Here is an 18912-nt window from a genome sequence, read left to right as displayed (position 1 = left end):
ACCAGAATTAATTATAAACTCATCTAACAAGATCGATGCAAATGAACTACACAAATCTTGTTCCAGTAAGCAGTTTATAGCGTGGAAGACAGCAACGTATCATCATTAGGAAGATTTCATTAATGACTGTGTTGTGTATTTTCCAGCTGAGCATAGGCAAACACTCGAAGCATCATTAACAATTTTGGTCAGTACCATAAAGATTGCTTTGCTTATTTATATGTTTGTGTACACGATGCCTCTGACAGAGTTGTTCCTTTCTAGCAATGAAGACACACATGCACAATCCAATAAACAAATATTTAAATAAGGCCTATGTCTGCATTGGAAGAAATCCATGCCTTTAGGTAAAACTACTCTTTTTGGTTTGGTTTTTTTTTAATAGGCTGATACAAATTCTCAGAGCTATCATCACCACAGGGATAGTTCCTATCTGTCATCATCAAGCCCAGAAATAAAACCAGCTTTGCAATACAGACATCTAAAAATGTAAATTAAGTCACTGAATCATGGATCTTGAATCACGTTACTTAGCTATGAATCAAGATGCCCATAATGATGCTAAGACAGGATGTTGGGCACAAACTGATTTCAACACCCACTGTAGCTGATAAAATAACAAACCACTTATATGTCATTGTATCCTCCATCAGCGTACGTCAAAGCACTTTCCAAACTTATCAAGCAACTATCATAATTCGTCTACAGAACAGCAAAGTATGCTGATTTCCATTTTCTAAATGAGAAATAAGACAGAATGAAGTCACCTGGCATGACAATGGCAATGTCAGAAAAAGAACATTGATTTGCTTCTCCCTTCTGTTCTTTAAATGGCAGACAGCATCATCTCCTCCCACAGGCACAAGTTGGACTTCCTTAAGTACAAACTTGAAAATTTTGCTTTATGAATATAGAAACGTGTCCCAGAGCCACAAAATAATGCCATTCTGCTCACGCCGGTACGCCAGTAGCGTGAAGAGGAATAAGCAGAACAGGAAGAAATGTTTTACAGCTCTTTTCTCCCTCTAGAGACTTTCAAATTGCCTTTTAGAAATAGAAATTTTACATCTCTCATTTATGGTGCAAATGGCCATCTGTTTCAACAGATTGTTTAAAAGAAATGGAGTTGTGGACAATCTGTCTCCGACTTCAGAGGTGAATGACTAACTTCATTTCATAATCCATTTCAACCAAACAAGATCTGCCTAATTTGCAGACTGCTAACAGAATGCGATGGAACATGTCCTCTTCATTAGATTAATTTAAAGGTGGGAGATGGACGGAAAAATGTCCCTCTAAATATGCCAACATATTCTGCTTTACATGAGTGCCACCCTCAGGAGCAGATGTGAAGTGGAGGTAAGCTTACCTGTCAAAGATTCTCTGGGGCTGCAGCATGCTATACATAAGCTGAGTCATATGATCTTTAGCAGCAACAACTTCTGGAGGAGGATCATATTGATTCACAGCAGCAACCTGTCTCCAGAGTTTAGGGACAAAAGAAAGAAGGGCAGTGATGTAATTGTTTCCAACTGCAATACATTTCTAAGATCACTATGAATAATGAGGGCTTTGTACTTTTGATGATCAGTCCTTGCATTTGGCTTGTCTACACTCTGCTACATAAATGTTTTTGGGAGATTTAAACACAGTCTGATAGATGGATGGAAGGTTGCCAGAAGTAGCTCACCATCGTTAATATATTCAACCTTTTACTGGAAAGAAAACAGGATGCTACAAAACACAAGGTAATTCTGTTTAGGTTTTAATTATCCATTAATTTGCATCCTTTCAATGCTGGTGGAAGATGCCAAATTAAAATCCTTGGGGACTAAAGCCATTCATTTATTTGTTAGAAGAGAAACAGAATGGGTATTAACAAAGTAAGCAAACTGCAATTTTCTCCTGACAAAGCATTTCTGACTTTCCTGGGAGGAAGAGCATTGAAACTACAAGGATTCTCCCTATTTATTCTATTGAAGGTACTGACCTCTAATGGGCTGTATTTATTTTATTTTACTTTTTTTGTTATTAATGCTTGCCTCTCCTACAATAACCTGAGGAAAGGATTTTTGAAGTAACTTCAACCACACAAAAGTTGTGTGCTAGTCTCAATCAGTCATCTAGGCTTACTCTTACAGTCCATAAAGAAAGAAAGATTTCTTGAATATATGAGTGTGGAAGGAAAGCAGATTGTCACATGAGACAAAGAATAAGATTAACATCTTTGGTATCATCCATTCATACTCATGGTAGCAAGAGGCTGGCATTAAACAAGAGCCTTGATCCCTGATGTTTATGCAGCTGAAGTTAGGAGTGACGAATTTCCTGCGAGGATCCTTTATACATTTTTTTTTAAGAATGCTTCCCTTAAATCCAACACCAATATGCAACTGTTAACCCTAGCAGTTCTAGATATGGCAGCACTAGAAGAAAAGTTTACAATAGAAAGTTACTGTAAGCAGTCTGAGGATTTATCTAAGGGAGGAAGATTTTACAGAGAAAATTGTATTGAGTAGACCTGGAAACAAATATCATTATAACATCCAGAATACATTATAAAAGAACACATTATAACCACAGCTGCTAAGTAAATATTCTGCCCAGAATGCTCCATCCCCGGAGGTGTTCAAGGCCAGGTTGGATGGGGCCCTGGGCAGCCTGGTCTTGTATTAGATATGGAGGTTGGTGGCCCTGTCTGCGCTGGGGGAGGTTGGAGCTTCATGATCCTTGAGGTCCCTTTCAACCCAAGCCATTTCATGATGGCTTTTAGCCAAGTTTTGCATTTTCACTTACATGCACGTGCTCCATATCTGGATTTAGAAGCAGAAGTCTCTGAATTTGTAGTCTATCATGTAGTCTGAAATATGGGACACCCATCACATTCAAATGACAAAAATCCTATATTTGCATGTACAGCTGTTCAGGTTTTTTGTTTGTTTGTTTGTTTGCTTGTTTTTGTATTTGCATTCTTTACTTAGAAAAAAATCAGAATGATACACTTACATACCTTTTCTTCCACTGAAATATTCTTGAGATCCAGTTCTGTTAGTTGTTGCAACATGAAAATCACCAAGAGCCAATAATCTGTTTGTTCCTGAAGGAAAAAAGAACCTAGATTCATCAATCTAATATTTAATATCTATTAGCTGAAATTAAATTGGTTTTAATACAGTGTGATATAAGAAGACTGCTGGAGAACCGAAAGCATTATCTATTCTGGGACTACATGATCATCCATGTCTAATACTTCCAACCTTAGAAGGACTGCAGGAACTTTAGAAGAGAACTTGCATTATATAAGCATTTATAACAATGAATTTAAGTCTGGGACAATAAAAACGAATAATTAAAATTCAAATAAAAAGTTGACACCAATAACCAAAACTCAAATGGCTGTCTTAAGGTGATTGTTGTTCATGTAAGCTATTAAAACAGTAATTTAAAGGAATAAGATCAGAATCTGCTTAAGAGAAGGTCATATAAAGAGAAAAAGGTTTTCAGGACATGGAGGGGCGTGGGACAGCCTATCTCAAAAGAAGAGTCAAAGCAAAGTTGAGATGGAGATGATGTGTTTTCAGCCATTGTTTTGGCTTAACTAGCCTACTCTACTTTTAATTGGTAATAAATGAATCTTCCCCCAGTCAAGCCTGTTCTGCCTGTGATCATGATTGGTGACTTATCTCCCTGTCCTTATTCTGAATCATGAGTGTTTTAATCTTATTTTCTCCCCATCTTGCTGAGAAGGGGAAGTGAGAGCATGGTTTGGTGAGCAACTGGAGGAGAACCAAGGTCAATTCAGCACCATCTCAAACAACCTAGAAGTCACAAAAGTCAGGAGAGAGTCATCTTGGATTACTGAGGACAAGTTACAAATGCAAAGTCAGTATATCTGACATTTTGTGAATCATAAAATCGTTAAGGTTGAAAAAGACCTCTAAGATCAGCTAGTCCAACTGTCCACATATTACCACCATGCCCACTAAACCACATCCCTCAGTGCCACATCTACACATTTCTTGAAAACCTGAGTAAAAGAGATGTTTCATTCATTAGTTGAGGAATATTAAGGGAGCCATAAACGAGGACTGAGTAAATCCTGGATGAAAAGATGATAGAGATTCCAGAGACACATTATTTGAAAAGGGCTACTATTAAGTTCCTTTCAGCTTTTCTCATGAACAAGACAGTACCTTCAAAGCAAACAAAAGTGGGATCTTCTACCAAAAAAAATATCATTGCATACTGTGAACACAAAAGTATTAACAAATTGATCAAATTCATGGATTTATTGTGTGAATATGAAACATGATACATTTGTAGCTTTGGCTAGGAAGTTCCCAAAGAAAGGTGGGTAAACATGCTGGCAGAACAACTGCTCATCACTACTTTGTTCCTAATCTTCACTCCCTGAGATGACCTGGCTACTCTCAGAGACAGAAAAGGAATCTAAATGGAATCTAGTGTGACACAAAACAGCAGCTCTAGGTTCATATTTTTGCCTTCATTTTTACTTTCTTCTTACCTGCACAGGATTTTTCAAAAGATTTAAAGCCCTGAGGAGAGGCAGATCTTGAATACTTTCAAGTTCACTCAGCTCAGCAATCTAATTAGCAACAAAAACAGAACATAAATTAGCAGCAACAGAGTCAACGATAACTATGGGGAAAAAAAAGTTTTTCATTCCTGTTCCTAAAATCTGGAAATAAAGAAGTCATTATACTCACAAACTGGGTATACATGCTAACTGCATTCAATAAGGCATTTTCAGCCACAAAAGGCAGACAACTTGGATGTTAGCTGGAGAAGCAATATAACACAGTAATTTCGAACCACCTGCATTTTTCCCGTTCTTTCAAACGTCAAGCCATAGCACATTTAACTTTTATGTGGCTGATGTGCTTAAGTGAGGCAATTCTGCAGTTATATTTGTGCTTCATGACTAGCGAAAATAATTCCTTCTAAGGAGATTTTCTTTTCACTGAAGCTCAAGTTAGAACACCCTATCTAACTTGCAGCACTTAACTGAAAAGCATCAGCATACTTATTCTTACCTCTATTTATGTCCAGAGGGTAATGCATCCCACACGTCTCATCTGTTCACAAAGAAAACCTTGGTTGGCTGCACTCAGCCATATCCATTAAGCTTTAGAAGTTACGTGGGACTGACCAAAGCTTGTGTGCCCAAAGTGAAGTCACGCCAGTGGCACTCAGTGAACAGTTGTAAGGCTATCAGCTAAAACACAGTGGGTAAAAAGGAATTCCTTCTGACTCATTTTAGCCATCTGTAAATTAATTAGCCCAGATCAGCCACTTAACAATTTCACTTTATAATCAGTGGAAAAAGACAGTTTCAGAGGACATGACCCATGCAAGGCTGGGATGAATGGAATTCTAAAGAAACTAATTTTCCTTTAAATGCTGGAAGACTGAGCCATCCCCATGTGTTAGTTAGCTTATGTGAGGTTCCTAAAAATATAAATCTCAACCACACTCAATTTAATATTCCTTCTGAGATAACAAGCCCCCTGCAGAACAATTTTGACTAGGTTGTCATTTGAGTGGATTTCCCAGATAAGTCATAGAAAACCAACAGTCCATAACTGAAAACCCCTAAATATGTACAGGTTATATATGGGTTATACATGGGGCACCCAGCATAAGAAAGACAGGGAGCTCTTGGAATGGTCCAGAGGAGGACCACTAAGATGATCAGAGAGCTGGAGCACCTCTCCTAAGAAAAAAGGTTGAGGGAATTGGGCTTGTTTGACTTGGAGAAGAGAAGACTCCAGGAGATCTCATTGTGGCCTTCCAGTATTTGAAGGGAGCGTATAAACAGGAGGGGGAACGGCTGTTTATGAGGGTGGATAGTGATAGGACAAAGGGGAATGGTTTTAAACTCAGACAGGGAAGGTTTAGGTTAGATATCAGGAGGAAGTTTTTCACACAGAGGGTGGTGACACACTGGAACAGGTTGCCCAAGGAGGTTGTGGATGCCCCATCCCTGGAGGCATTCAAGGCCAGGCTGGATGTGGCTCTGAGCATCCTGGTCTGCTGGTTGGCGACCCTGCACACAGCAGGGAGTTGAAACTGGATGATCATTGTGGTCCTTTTCAACCCAGGCCACTCTGTGATTCTATATATAGATAATGATATATGTGAGAGCTACATACTGCAGATAAACCTACTGTCCTCATTGGCCAACTGACAGCATGTGGGATTATTCCAGAGAGATAATTCCACCTTGTGGATGCAGAAGTGAAATAAAACATTGAGAGTTCTGTCCTATGTCTGCTGACTGGCCCTACAGATCTGCAGAATATCATGTCCACCCAGCTCTCCAGAGACACCAAGCAGCTGGCATCCTACTCTCACCACAGATGCAGGCAGACCAATGTAACTCTACCTTGGAACAATGAGTTCCAGTGAGAACCCTTAACGCAGCTTTTTTAGACAGAAAAAACTTAAGGCTAAAGCAACTGTGCCAATATTCTCTTTACATTATTCTGCAGAAAGAAATGTTCAAAAATGGTGACTCATTAAACAGCTTCAACAACATCATTAACAGAGGTAGGTTTTGATGAGGCAAAGTTAATAGTTCCTACGTGCCGTGAAGAACAGTAGAATCTATATGAGGCAATGGAAGTGGCGTTATTAATACTAATAACAGCTACACCATTAGATAGTTTCCTGTCTTGTGTAATTTCAAACACTGATGCACCTTGAAATGTCAACCTGAACACATCACGAGAAAAAGAATTCATAGTGTACTGTATTCATCTTCTCTTATAAATGTATCTTGCGTGGGGAAAAATTACAGAAAATGTAGAAAATGTTCAGTTCCTGGTTTATACTGTTATTTCTCATTTTCTTCTTTTTTTTTTTTTTTTCCACATGCAGATCTATCTTTGATGTCAGAATGATTCATGAATTGACAGTCTTTTCAGCTAGAGACTCCAGGAACTCAACATCAAAAGGATTAGGCATACGAAGCCTGGGTTTCAAAATTCAAATACAAATGAGTTGGATTGTATCATCGTACTCCCTGTGAAAATCTTGCTGCAGAACAAAACACAATTTATAGCAGAGTACACGCAGTTCTGCCTTACAGAAACGTACCACTTGAGAGCTCAGAAGAATCTGTGGTCATAAAATCAGGCTGAGAGATATTAGCAAACCCTCCCGACAGTAGGAAAGCTGTGATGTAAGTAAAGATCCTCAAGAATAATCAAACTGAAAAAAAACCACCAATACTCACCTCTATCATATCTACACAAGGGAATTGTGTTAGGTCTTTATGTATACGAGCACTAAATACAACAGAAGTGATCCTTACATAACAATAAACCTGGAGATGTCAAATAAAGCCTGAGGAATACACTACTAATCAACATGTGAAACAATACTGGAACAAAACATCAAAGGAAAAATGGCATCTTATCTAATATTCCTTTCTTGGAGTATTGTAAGATTCATTGTTTGACTTTCTAGGGATTGGATTTAAGGAGAAACAAAAAAGGATGCATTCTCAGAACAAGTTGAGATCAATATTAAATATGTTACCTTGTTATCCTCTAGATTGATCACCTCTAGTAAATCATGTCCCTCCAAGCCTTCTAGAGTAGCTATTTTATTGCTAGAAAGGTCCAGCTTCCATAGAGTTTTCAATCTATCCAAGCCGGTTATCTTCTCAAGCAGGTTAGAGCTCTAAGAATACAGGAAAACATATGAAGTCAGATGAAGTTCTACAGATGGGAAACAACATCTCTGAGGAAGAGCAGTGTTCACTTTATTATTGAGAATGCTATTACAAACAGGCCTTTTATGCATTGGCCCCATCATGAGATGACATACTGCAGCTCTCCATACTCCTCAAGGAGAAAAGAACTACCTTCTGATTAACTTATATTCTGCTCACCTTGAATAACAGTAAGTGACAACAGCAGTATAAAAAGAGCTTTAGCATTCTTTTTGAGATCATACTGCCTAGAGAATACACTTGCCACCATCAAACTCAAATTTAGAAAATAGATATACACATAAAAATATAGAATACATACAATATACATACATACAATTTCCCTCTATAATTGTGGTTATATTTACATTTATGATTAGAGAATAAATAATGAAAATATTAAGGTAGAACAAAACAGTACTGCCTTCTTTGGGCTACAGGCAATCTATAAAATCTCTTTGGGATACATAAGTTCATTAATATGTACAAAGTGAAGACAGACTATTTGCTGTCAGTGACAGCATGCCCTGAAATGTTCCAATAAAAACCCCTACCTACCTCTACTGTAAATTCACCTGGACAGAAAATTACCCAAGCTTCTGGGAACTCAAGCAATTATCATTGTTTTACATTGCTTCCAAACAAGTTACAAGATAGAAAACTATATCAATCACGGGACACCAGATGGCTTCATTTGTCTGGACCCCACAAATCATACACTCATTCCTGCTAAACTCTAAACAGATACAACATGCAGGATTCTCCACTCATCTCTGTCTCAGTGGCTACATGTACCCAGATGGCCTCTCAACATGATTCTCTCCCTATAACCTTGCAAGTTATATTTTTCCATCAGCATCACCTTGTGCTGAAACCTTAGAAGCCTCATATTCTATTTATAAATATTTAGGAACTGTTGAAATAAATAAGCCAGCTGACTCTAATGTTAATCCAGTTGTCTGTCCTTGACATTTTTCCTGACTTTTAAATCTTTAATTAGGTTATTAATAGCATGGAAGCACTCTCTTCCTGTATGCTGTTAGACCTCCTTAATAAGATAAAGCTCAGAGTTCTAGTTGCAAAATGCTATGCAAGAGGTACACATAGAATTCTGTGAACAAAAGACATTTTTGTAGAGGTCCTTTCTTGCTAAGCATAAAATTCCTAAGAGTCCAGTTCATTAGAGTTGCACTTGTTATTTTTTGCAAGCTTAAGCAGAACAGAGGCTTTTTTGCAATAGTTAGGAAGTATTTACAGTTTCTGAAGTCTTTCTTCCAAACTTCAGACCTTTACTACTCTTTCAACCTGAAAGCTCAGTGGAAAATAGAAAGGGAATCTGAATCAGTGGGTAGAAAGGGGGAAAAAAAAAGAGGAACTGTATCTTGTTCTAATTAGCAAAAGAAAACGCTACGTTAAAATCTGTCTATTTACATAATTTTCACAACTATCTACTTTGCTAATTAAAAAAGAGAAGCAGTTGGATAAATAATCGTATCAGCATGTAAGAACCCAAACTGAAGAACATGTTCATATTAATAAGCCTTAGCTGTTAACACGATCTCCAAAGCATTTTACAGGGCAGATAACCATTACTAACAGAATTATTATTAGGCCTTTTAACAGACGAGGAAATCAAGGTACACAATGGCTAAGCAATTTAGTAGAGATGAGCTATTTAGAGAGAAGATTTTCCTGTCAGCTTAGATTTTTGTATTCCTATAGTTCATTTCAAAACTTCTAGACAAGATTTTGCCAATCTTTTCCACTAAAAATTAGAAAAAAATAGTATTATTGCCACTGAAGGCATTAGATAGAAATATAAATCCATTAAAAATATACTGCTGAATGATTTTTGAATATATTATTCAAAATATACAACTGCCTACTTATGAATGTGAATGCCTGTACCAAAGCAGCAAAAAGTATAAGGGACAACCAGGTGAAATGGACACAGACCTTACTTCTGCTCTTCTACTTGAATTACTACAGCACACACATTAAAAAATCTTAAAAATTTTACAAGGATTGAAAAAGAATTCTATACTTGAATAAAGGATTCATTCGCTTTACCTAAAATATTTATGTAGGTGCTTAACACTAATGTAGCAGATATGAACATATTTCTATGTATAGCTTTTTCATACTCAGTTTTAAATTACTATTTTAAAGTACTATTACAAAGTAAAACCTATTAAGATGTGGATTGGCATTTTTATAGCAATTGCATTAAAAGTAGTTTTTGCTTGTACTTTGCAGCCTCTATACTGATAGCCCTCCCTACTACGCATCTTGAAATAATTTAGAAGAAACTGGTATATTTTACTGATGTGGAACTGAGGAATACTAGAATAAACACCTACCCAAGACTCAAAAAAGGGCCAGATGCATTCAAGTGTAGGCATTGACACACAGAGATCTACAATGGGTTCTCAGCAATCTTTATAAACAACAGAGAGGAAGAGATGCTTCCAAGGACTGATGCATCTTGCATTAAGAGAGATGTCATCCACTGAGGATGAGGATAATGCAGTAGTTTAGATATCCATTTCTCTCCACTGATTTTTGAGGCAGCAGAGAACAAGCTCTGATGCAGTGATCTACACTGCAGAAATCTGTAACCAGATGAGATAAATCCCACTAAAAATCTAAAATATGCCCTAGAAATGTTGTATTGCAAATATACCCTGGAACAGGTTGCCCAAGGAGGCTGTGGATGCCCCTGGATCCCTGGAGTCATTCAAGGCCAGGCTGGATGTGGCTCTGGGCAGCCTGCTCTGGTGGTTGGTGACCCTGCACACAGCAGGGGGTTGAAACTGGATGATCTTTGTGGTCCTTTTCAACCCAGGCCATTCTATCATTCTATGATGACTCTATGATACCCTGATATCTTCATGCAAAATTAGCAATGTAAGACTTTCAGTCACATTACAAAATCCTTAAAGATAAATCCAAGATTCTTTAATAACTTACCACATTTGCATACTAAACTTGTTTTCTAAAAGTGAATGCAAGCTGCTCAGTCCTCCTTTTTTTCTTGTGTCTAATTCACTGCTGTCACAAACACAGCTTTGAGGAAACGTATCTGAAGATAACCAGTGTTAGGACAAGCAGCAATGGCTTTAAGTTATACCAAGCGAGGTTCAGTTGGATATTAGGAAAAAATTCTCAAAAAGAGTGGCAAAGTATTGGAATGGGCTGCCCAGGGAGGTGGTGGAGCCATCATCTCTGGAGGTGTTCGAGAAGTGTGAAGATGTGGCACTAAAGGCCACGGTTTAGTGGACATGGTGAGGATGGGCTGACAGTTGGAGTACTGTCTTTGAAAATTTGTTATGTAATTACCTTCACTTTTATTATGGCCTTACTATATTGATAAAGATTGACAGCAAAACAATAAGAAATACTTTCTTACCAGATTGAGTATTCTGATAGGTAAGTTCTCAAGGCCACTGATTGCAGTGAGTCTGTTGTGTGACAAACTAAGGTGAGTCAGACTACGACACCTCTCCAGTCCTCTTATCTCTTCTATGTTATTAACTTGGTAAAGGATTTAGAATTCAAGGAAAATAACTGGATGCAAAAATCATAGCAACAGCTGCTGGCCACGTTACTCACTGGGATTGAAGTTTGTGGTATGGGGAGCTGGATGTCAAATGCTTCATGCTAAAGAGTTTAACATCCCAGCTGCTCACGTCCATGCCTGCTCTGAAACGTACTGCTTCCTTGTTTGAATGATACAACTTTCTGTGGAACTGCAGAATAAGTGACTTAATTTACCCTCCTCTCCTTTTTTGTGGGTAAGTGTCCAATGTGGACTATTTATATGAAAAACAAGCGACAGAACCAAGCAAAATAGCCAAAAGAAGCAGGACACAGAGAAATGCCTTTAGGCAATCTCAGAAGAAAACACTTCTTAATTGACTCAAGATAATGAACTCTGCCTGCAAAAACAGATGAGTTCTCTCTCTTATCAGGCAGTGGACAAGTTATCTGGATTTTTTTCTTCTAACTCTGAATGATATTGTAAATCTAAATGAAACGTAAGCTTAGACAGTGCCAACATAATCCTTTTTAATAACCATAACCTTACTCTGTTTTTCATTTTTTTTTCCTTAGCCACCATCTTATATGAGGACTTCATTATATTTTACCTCTAAGTTCTGCACTCAGGCTGAGGTAGAAAAGGAGAGGAGAATGAGCTGGAAAGCTGAGATTTATCTTTTCAAAGGACCTCACTTGGCTGTTTCCTACACTTAGGAAAGAAACCAGAAGCATGCACAAGCACTGATAGCTGACAGATATTCATTGATGCAAATACAGCATGGGACTGCTCCTCTTTCAACCAAGGAGGAAAAGCTTTAGTGAGCAAAGAATTAAGGTCGATACGAAGGAGATCAACAAATCATTCACTGCCAGTAAACACAAGCACCAGCCTGTTTCGAGACAAACAGGTTTAAGCCATAAGCATCAATATGAGGCAGCAAATTGCTCAGCTCTAAGAACTGCTATAATCAGTTTTCTAGCAGCCCACTAGAATGCCTTGTCAGCTATTATTGTTCAAGCTGTCTCCTCTCTGGTTTGGCCAGCTTCCTCCTTGAAAACTCATTTATACTCCTGTCAGGTGTGCTTCTATGTGCACCTGTCAGAAAGAAAGTTACAATGACCTTACCATCTGCATTAGAATTCTTTTAAATATGGTAAGAAATGCTTAGTTGCTGTCAAAAAGGAAATGCATGCCAAACATTTCCACGACTGCACAATATTTATTATTAATTTTTTTTTTCCATTTATGATTACAAAGAACAGCTTGTTTTGTCTGCCATGTCTTCCGTGAGGTGATGCCTGACGTGGGTTAGGAACAGCGTCACTTTACTGTTCTAAATTCTGTCCTCATTTGCCTCTGTTTCTGAGAGTCCCATTATAATCGCACACATGAAACAGCTTTTATTTCCATTACATTGGCATCAGTGCAAATGAAGAAACTGAAGACAGCATGCTGTAGCATTCCAACCAAATGAAGAAATACTGATTCAGATCCATAATATAAAAATCTGTTCTTTTTCCATTTTCATTTTTGTCATACGTATAAATTTTTTTGCACTACGATGGAAAATTAGAATTGCAAAGGAATAGCATCTCCATGCCATTTTCTGACAAGAATTATGTCACCTGCACACCTTGTAAAACGTGTGAATAAGGTAACCTGGAAACCCTGCAAATGCTTTGTCTGTTCCTACATTAAAAAGACATTGTATTAATACTGTTAGGTAATGGGCTACTTTAAAGACAAGGGACAGAGAAAAAAAAACGGCCTGCTGACTTCTTTTCAGAGAACAGAACATCAAGATGCAACTTATGAAGCAAAGAGGAAAGGGTTGCAAGGCTTCAGGAAGCAATTGTAGATGAGGCTACACGTCACTGTGAAGCTCCAGAAGAGTTTTCAGAGAAGCATATATAATCTATACAGAGACTAAGAGCACTGTGAACAACCTTAGAAAAGTAAGCAATCAAGAAATTCTATCTGCAGATTCATACTTCCCTGACTTCTGCCACAATAGTGTTTTTAGTAATGCAAAATAGGAACCAGTGACACTGTAGCACATGTGGTTTCCCTGTCTCTGGAAGTGTTCAAGGTCAGACTGGATGGTCTGGTATTAAATGTGGAGGTTGGTGGTGCTGTGGCAGGGGGGCTGGAGATTCCTGATCCTCGAGGTCCCTTCCAACCCTGGCCATTCTGTGATTCTGTGTAGCAAAATACTCTGCCTCTGTGTGGGTATGCAATGGTATACTCCAGGAAATTTCCTCTCCCTTAAAGATTCTCTTCACTAGCACTAAACAACACTGTTCTCCATAGAGCCTCTGTAGGCCCTCAGTAATAGTAGCTAAGTCTAAGATTAAATAACACACGACTTGTTCACTTAAGGGATCTTAGTGTTCCAGGCTGATTTCCTATTAACTTCTCTTATTTTAAAACAGTAGGGTTATTTATTAGCTCTGCTATGTGAAGGCAGTGTGACACGTCACATTTTCAGTTTAACGTGACGCAAAGTTGAAGATTTTCTGTGTTCCTCTGGCAGGCCTAGCTTTACATACATCTACCAACACCTTTAACTCATTAAACTCAGTAAATTCAGATCAGTATCACAATCAGAATTATAATGCTTAAGCTTCCTTCTAAAGAAAAGCATGACATGAAGGAAAAAATACAAAGAACTGCTTGAAGCAAAAATTTGTTCGTAAGGCAAACAAGCAACATTTCTTCCACTCAAATCTCCATGAAGGATACAGTCCAGCAAGAGTTTAGTTAATGACTGGTATGCTGACAAATCTTGCATTTTAGGTATTTGATTGTGCGAAAAATCTACTTCCTAAAGAGAAAGGAAGACAAAATTAGTTTTCTTTTTCACCACTTATAGATGTCTTGTGAAATTAAATGGCTGTTATATTAAACTTGTGATCAATTTTACAGACATTAGAAGAACATCAACATTAGTACTGGAACCTAAGCAGGAAGGCTCATTTTTACAAGGAGGAATTCAAAACTACGTTTTTTCAAACAAACATAACATTAGAGGTCCTGCAATTATGCATACATATTAAAAATACACCTTCCCATGGAATGCTGAGGTTCAGAAGGTGTAAGAAAATAAAAGACTGAAACGTACAATGTAAAACACCCAGAGGTTTGGAAAATATACTAAAATGTCAAATGAAGTATCAGAGAAGAATAAGGAAAGCTCAAAAGTTGGCTTCTGCACACATCCAAATACAATGTCTAAAGTTGATTTAAAAAAACATTCTGAATTGAACCTATAAAATGCATCTATTTGCAACTTACCTTGAGATTTTTCGGTGGCTTAAAACCAAAATATGTAGTCAATTCGTTGTTGGAAGCATTCAGTTCTAGTAAATAAGGCATCTGACTGACACAAGAAAGATCTAATAACAAAACAAATGCCAAATGCTTCACATGAATGCATAGGTAAATGCAGATGTCATCATGTCAGAATGTGATAATTATGTTCAATAGCAACTGAAAATCAGCTCGTGATTACACATTCAGAAAGCAGTGTTTGAAATGCAGAAGTCTGATACATTAATGCCTTGTACTAGAAAAAAAAAAGATGATTACTAAACATCAAAGAACAAATATTCAAATTCTACATAAAATCTCCATTAGGAAACATATTTGTCTGTGAGCCATAATATAGCTCTGTATTCTAATTCTCTTTAAAGTAACAGAGAGACTACCTCTGTCCTAACTTATTAATTACTGGAGAAAAGTATTTGAGTCATTACTGATAACTAAATAACAAGTGCTACAAAAAAGTCCACGCTCTGCTCAGGCCTAGGCTTGCTTTTACTAACAGTTTGTCTGTCAAACAGAGAAGTGCCACCCTACCAAAGTGCTGCTATGACACAACTCAGCACCTCAACTGAAATGAAGTTGAAAGCAAAACTGTAATCTGCTGCTACTACAGATCATTTGTTTTCATGTTAAATTAAAAAGATGAGTTGGGGGGTACAAGGCAGAGGAAAGGAGCGGAAAATAACAGGTTTTACTTCAGTCTCCATTAGTTATCTCTCTAAATACAGTGTGCTATTTGTTCTTTGGTCCACAATGGAAAACCTTGGGGAAGGATAGCCCAAGGCTTGCAAAACTGTACCAGCCATAATTTTACACACTGTGACATTTGTATGTGCAAAGTCTCAACCTTAATCTTGTACTGACATGCTTGCTTGCATTTTAGTTGTGGATAATAAACTGGACAATAATCTCCATGTTCCCACTGATAAGCATATGCTGGTGCAGCACTCTGAACAGTCCATACATCATCCATGACAAGATCGAGCCATTGCCTCAGTCTGTAGAGCCAGCATAGTTATGCCATTAAAATGTAGACCAAGGTTTGTGATATTAAGCCTACACGGTACGCTGCATTTCTTATCTTAAATGATTTCACAATCCAAGAATTTACTAGTGTATTTAGTACATACCATTAATTTTATTATATGAAAGTTCCAACTTCTGTAGGTGGACGTATCTGGAGAGAATGTTAATGTTGTTCAACTCACGACCCTGGAAAAACAAAGCAAAGAGATTTTAATAACTAACTGTGTAACCTCGCCTTTCTCTCTCAAGAGATGTGAAGTATCAGAAGACACTGAAGACATCCCCCAAGGTCCCTACAGCTGGATCTCTGAACAGAACAGCAGAAAGCAGACCATGTTAGACCAGCCATTAATGGAGACAGTGTCAAAAGAATACTTTAGAACACAATCACGACACAGCTGCAGCTAGGAATAGTGCCACAGAAGCAAGGCTCCACAGAAGGTTGCCTACAGCAAGAAATATTTAAAGCAACCAATTTAACTTTCTGTCCAGAAGACGCTGAATGCACCTTTCTTAAATGTTTAGCATGTTCTGTTTCTTTCTCTAGCTGATTAAAGAATGAAGATACATTTCCACACCTGAAAAGGGAGCATGAAAAAACATTACTACTGCTGCAACTAAGTGAAAAGAACAGTCCTGATGTGGCAATTGTGAGTAGAAGCTGTGTTGTGTCTTATCAAGTGTCCCAGATATGGGAAATTGATGCGTATAGACAATTTTATTTCTTAACATTATTTTACCAGGCCAACTATTTGCTGTTACAAAGAAGAAACCTTTGAGTGGAAAAGCACTTTACAATGATGCTCTTCACTTATACTTACTGAAAGTGACAGATTAAGATAAACGTATTCAGTACCAGGCGCTGAGCGCCCCAGCTTGTGGAGACCCTCAGCCACAGTGTCTTCATCCAACATTCCTTCCAAACACTCCTATAAAACACCAGGAAGGAGGGAAAGGGAGAGGAATGGGTTTAGGGGAGATTTATGAAACAAAATTCCAATCTATAGAATCTAAGAGCTGCAACTGGGAACAGTTTAATATAAGACCTCAATCAAATGCTACTTTAAGTGCTCCATCACTTTGTTAAGGCACTACACATTAGGAAGAAGGATGAATAGAGCCCTCAAAACTACTAAATAGAAACATGTTACATGCTAACTCCAGACATTGAAAAAGGTTCGTAGTCAATCTTTCCAAAGCTTTTTTTTTGTTGTTGGGATTTTTTTTTTTAACTTTCTGATTTACAGGCTCAGCCTGTTTTCAGAGATGTTGAGCCATGAAACTCACATTGATTATGGATGTTAACATCTCGGCAAATCAGCATTAACATAACCCCTGTGTTGTATACCCCAACACACGCATTATTGGAGGCCCTTTACATTTGTTCAGCATGAGCAGCTAGTGCTACTCTTCAGAGAACACTCTTTGCCAAAGAGGCTACTTGACAGATGGCACTAATGAACCACTGCGTAGATTTAATGAGAAAATAAGCCAATGGCTTGTGAAATTCCTATGAGCCAAGAGAAGTCACACAATGATCCCTTATCTACAGACAAGGATAAATAATGTTTCCAATGGCAATCATCTAAATCATAGCACCTATATGTTCTTATCTACAGACAAGGATAAATAATGTTTCCAGTGGCAATCATTTAAGTTATTACACCTATATGTTATAGCAATGGTGACTGCAGAGATATTTTCATGACTGCTGTAGCAGTGGACACAAAAGCCCAGCCAAGAAGGTAGATCCAGGAGCTTATTTAACCTCAGGGCTGGGGGTATGTGCAAGAAAGGGACTTAATTTGCTAATTCATATTCCCTGGATTAATTAATCAATCTATATTTTAGCTTGCCTTTGTCTTCATAGAAGGAGAGGTAGGGAGCAATATAGAACTCTCCAGGATACAGTAGGGATGGAAGGGATCCTAACAAAAAAATGAAGCACCAAAGCATCCTTTTCTCTTGTTGGGGAAATGAAGATCACTTCCTTTTGCCCTCATTACCTCTCTACTTTTCCCCCCACAACTACCCTGGGAGATGAGGAGGGAAAAGACACTGTCCCTATAGGCACACCCCTTCCCAAAGAGCAGGGGAAGCTCTGAGCTGAACCTCTGTGGGATGCAAATCCTTGAGTTCATCCTCTTTCTCCTCCTCTTCGTCCTCTTGGTGAGGAGGGTGGTGCTGCAGGTCGGGACTCTCGGAGTGCCCCTGGGAAAAGTCGTGTTGGCGGTCAGAAGAAGGAACGGGCAGCTCTTTTTGCTTCTCCTCGGTCCCCGCCATGAACTGTGAGAAATGAGCAGAGAAGCAGAGAAATCTGCGTTATCGGCGCTTCGCAACCGAGCTCAGCCCTCAGCCCGGACCGCCGCCATCTTGTTTACTCTCTCGTTGTCATGGAGACGGGATAAGAGCCGCCTTCCCCTCTCCCCCCATCCGCGCCATCTCGACAGCCAGCCAATCAGAAAGCGGCTGTTGGAGCGGTGCACGCTGGGAGTTGTAGTTCTCTGCGCGCGGCTCGTCCGTAGGGGACAGACGTGCCGCAGAGCATCTTGGGAGTTGTAGTCTGCTTCAGAGGCGCTCTCCTCAGCCAACCTCCTCACCCAGCTATTTTCTTATGGTTCCCACTCCTTCTCCGTTTGTGTTCTGACCGATGGGGAGAATACAGCTCCTCATGGTAAAACAATTTAATGTGGGAGACAATGGATTCGTGCTGATTGCAGTGGCTCTCCAACGTGGGCCATGGTAGCCAGCTGAGAGTCCTGAAATTCAGCTTCTCATTGCCACATAATTGCCTTCTCCACCTGTGTTCATTAACGGACACCCATCTTTGATTTCAATTGTTGTTGTTTTTTTTAAAAAAAGAGAGAAAAAAAAAGGACATAAAACCTCCTTATGGACACCATCCGCTGACTTTTATCTCTGTGCTTCAGGGAAACATTATGATAACTGCAATAAAGCTACTCCAAATTGCCTTCCTTCATTATCTCGCCAGCCATAAATGTTAAAACCCTTAATGAGATTTACTCCTTTTCCATTAAGCACCGTGTGCCTCCTCCCAGAGCCCTCTGGGCACAGTGGCTGCCCTGCAATGGCTCTTCTCCAGGTAGGGCATGGCTGGGGCTGTGTTCAGAGGAGAGCAGCAAAGGCACAGGATGGAGAGCTTGTGGAAAGATGGAAAATCCTGAAGGGGAAGGCTGAGTCCTGTCAGGATACGCACAGGGAGGCTTTTAGAATCATAGGGTCATAGAATTGATTGAATTGGAAGGGACCTTGAAAGGTCAGC

At 38.8% G+C, this 18912-nt stretch overlaps 1 protein-coding gene across 1 annotated transcript in view; it reads right to left on the bottom strand.

The window, feature by feature from the left end:
• Positions 1-17912, bottom strand: part of LRGUK (leucine rich repeats and guanylate kinase domain containing) — a gene marked incomplete at both ends in the record, with an annotated part of 49932 nt that extends 32020 nt beyond the window's left edge. The window contains 10 exons of the mRNA XM_079533806.1: positions 1370-1476; positions 3011-3097; positions 4526-4606; positions 7564-7707; positions 11148-11272; positions 14022-14103; positions 14574-14674; positions 15734-15815; positions 16451-16558; positions 17742-17912. Of these exons, the coding sequence (XP_079389932.1) occupies positions 1370-1476; positions 3011-3097; positions 4526-4606; positions 7564-7707; positions 11148-11272; positions 14022-14103; positions 14574-14674; positions 15734-15815; positions 16451-16558; positions 17742-17912 (1088 nt within the window). The remainder of the gene's footprint in view (positions 1-1369; positions 1477-3010; positions 3098-4525; positions 4607-7563; positions 7708-11147; positions 11273-14021; positions 14104-14573; positions 14675-15733; positions 15816-16450; positions 16559-17741) is intronic.
• Positions 17913-18912: the final 1000 nt, after the last annotated feature.

This window comes from Tetrao urogallus (assembly GCF_951394365.1).
Source record: "Tetrao urogallus genome assembly, chromosome: 1".
NCBI classification, from domain to species: Eukaryota; Metazoa; Chordata; class Aves; order Galliformes; family Phasianidae; genus Tetrao; species Tetrao urogallus.
Note: the sequence above shows the minus strand (reverse complement) of the source record. Positions and strands in the feature narration are given on the sequence as shown.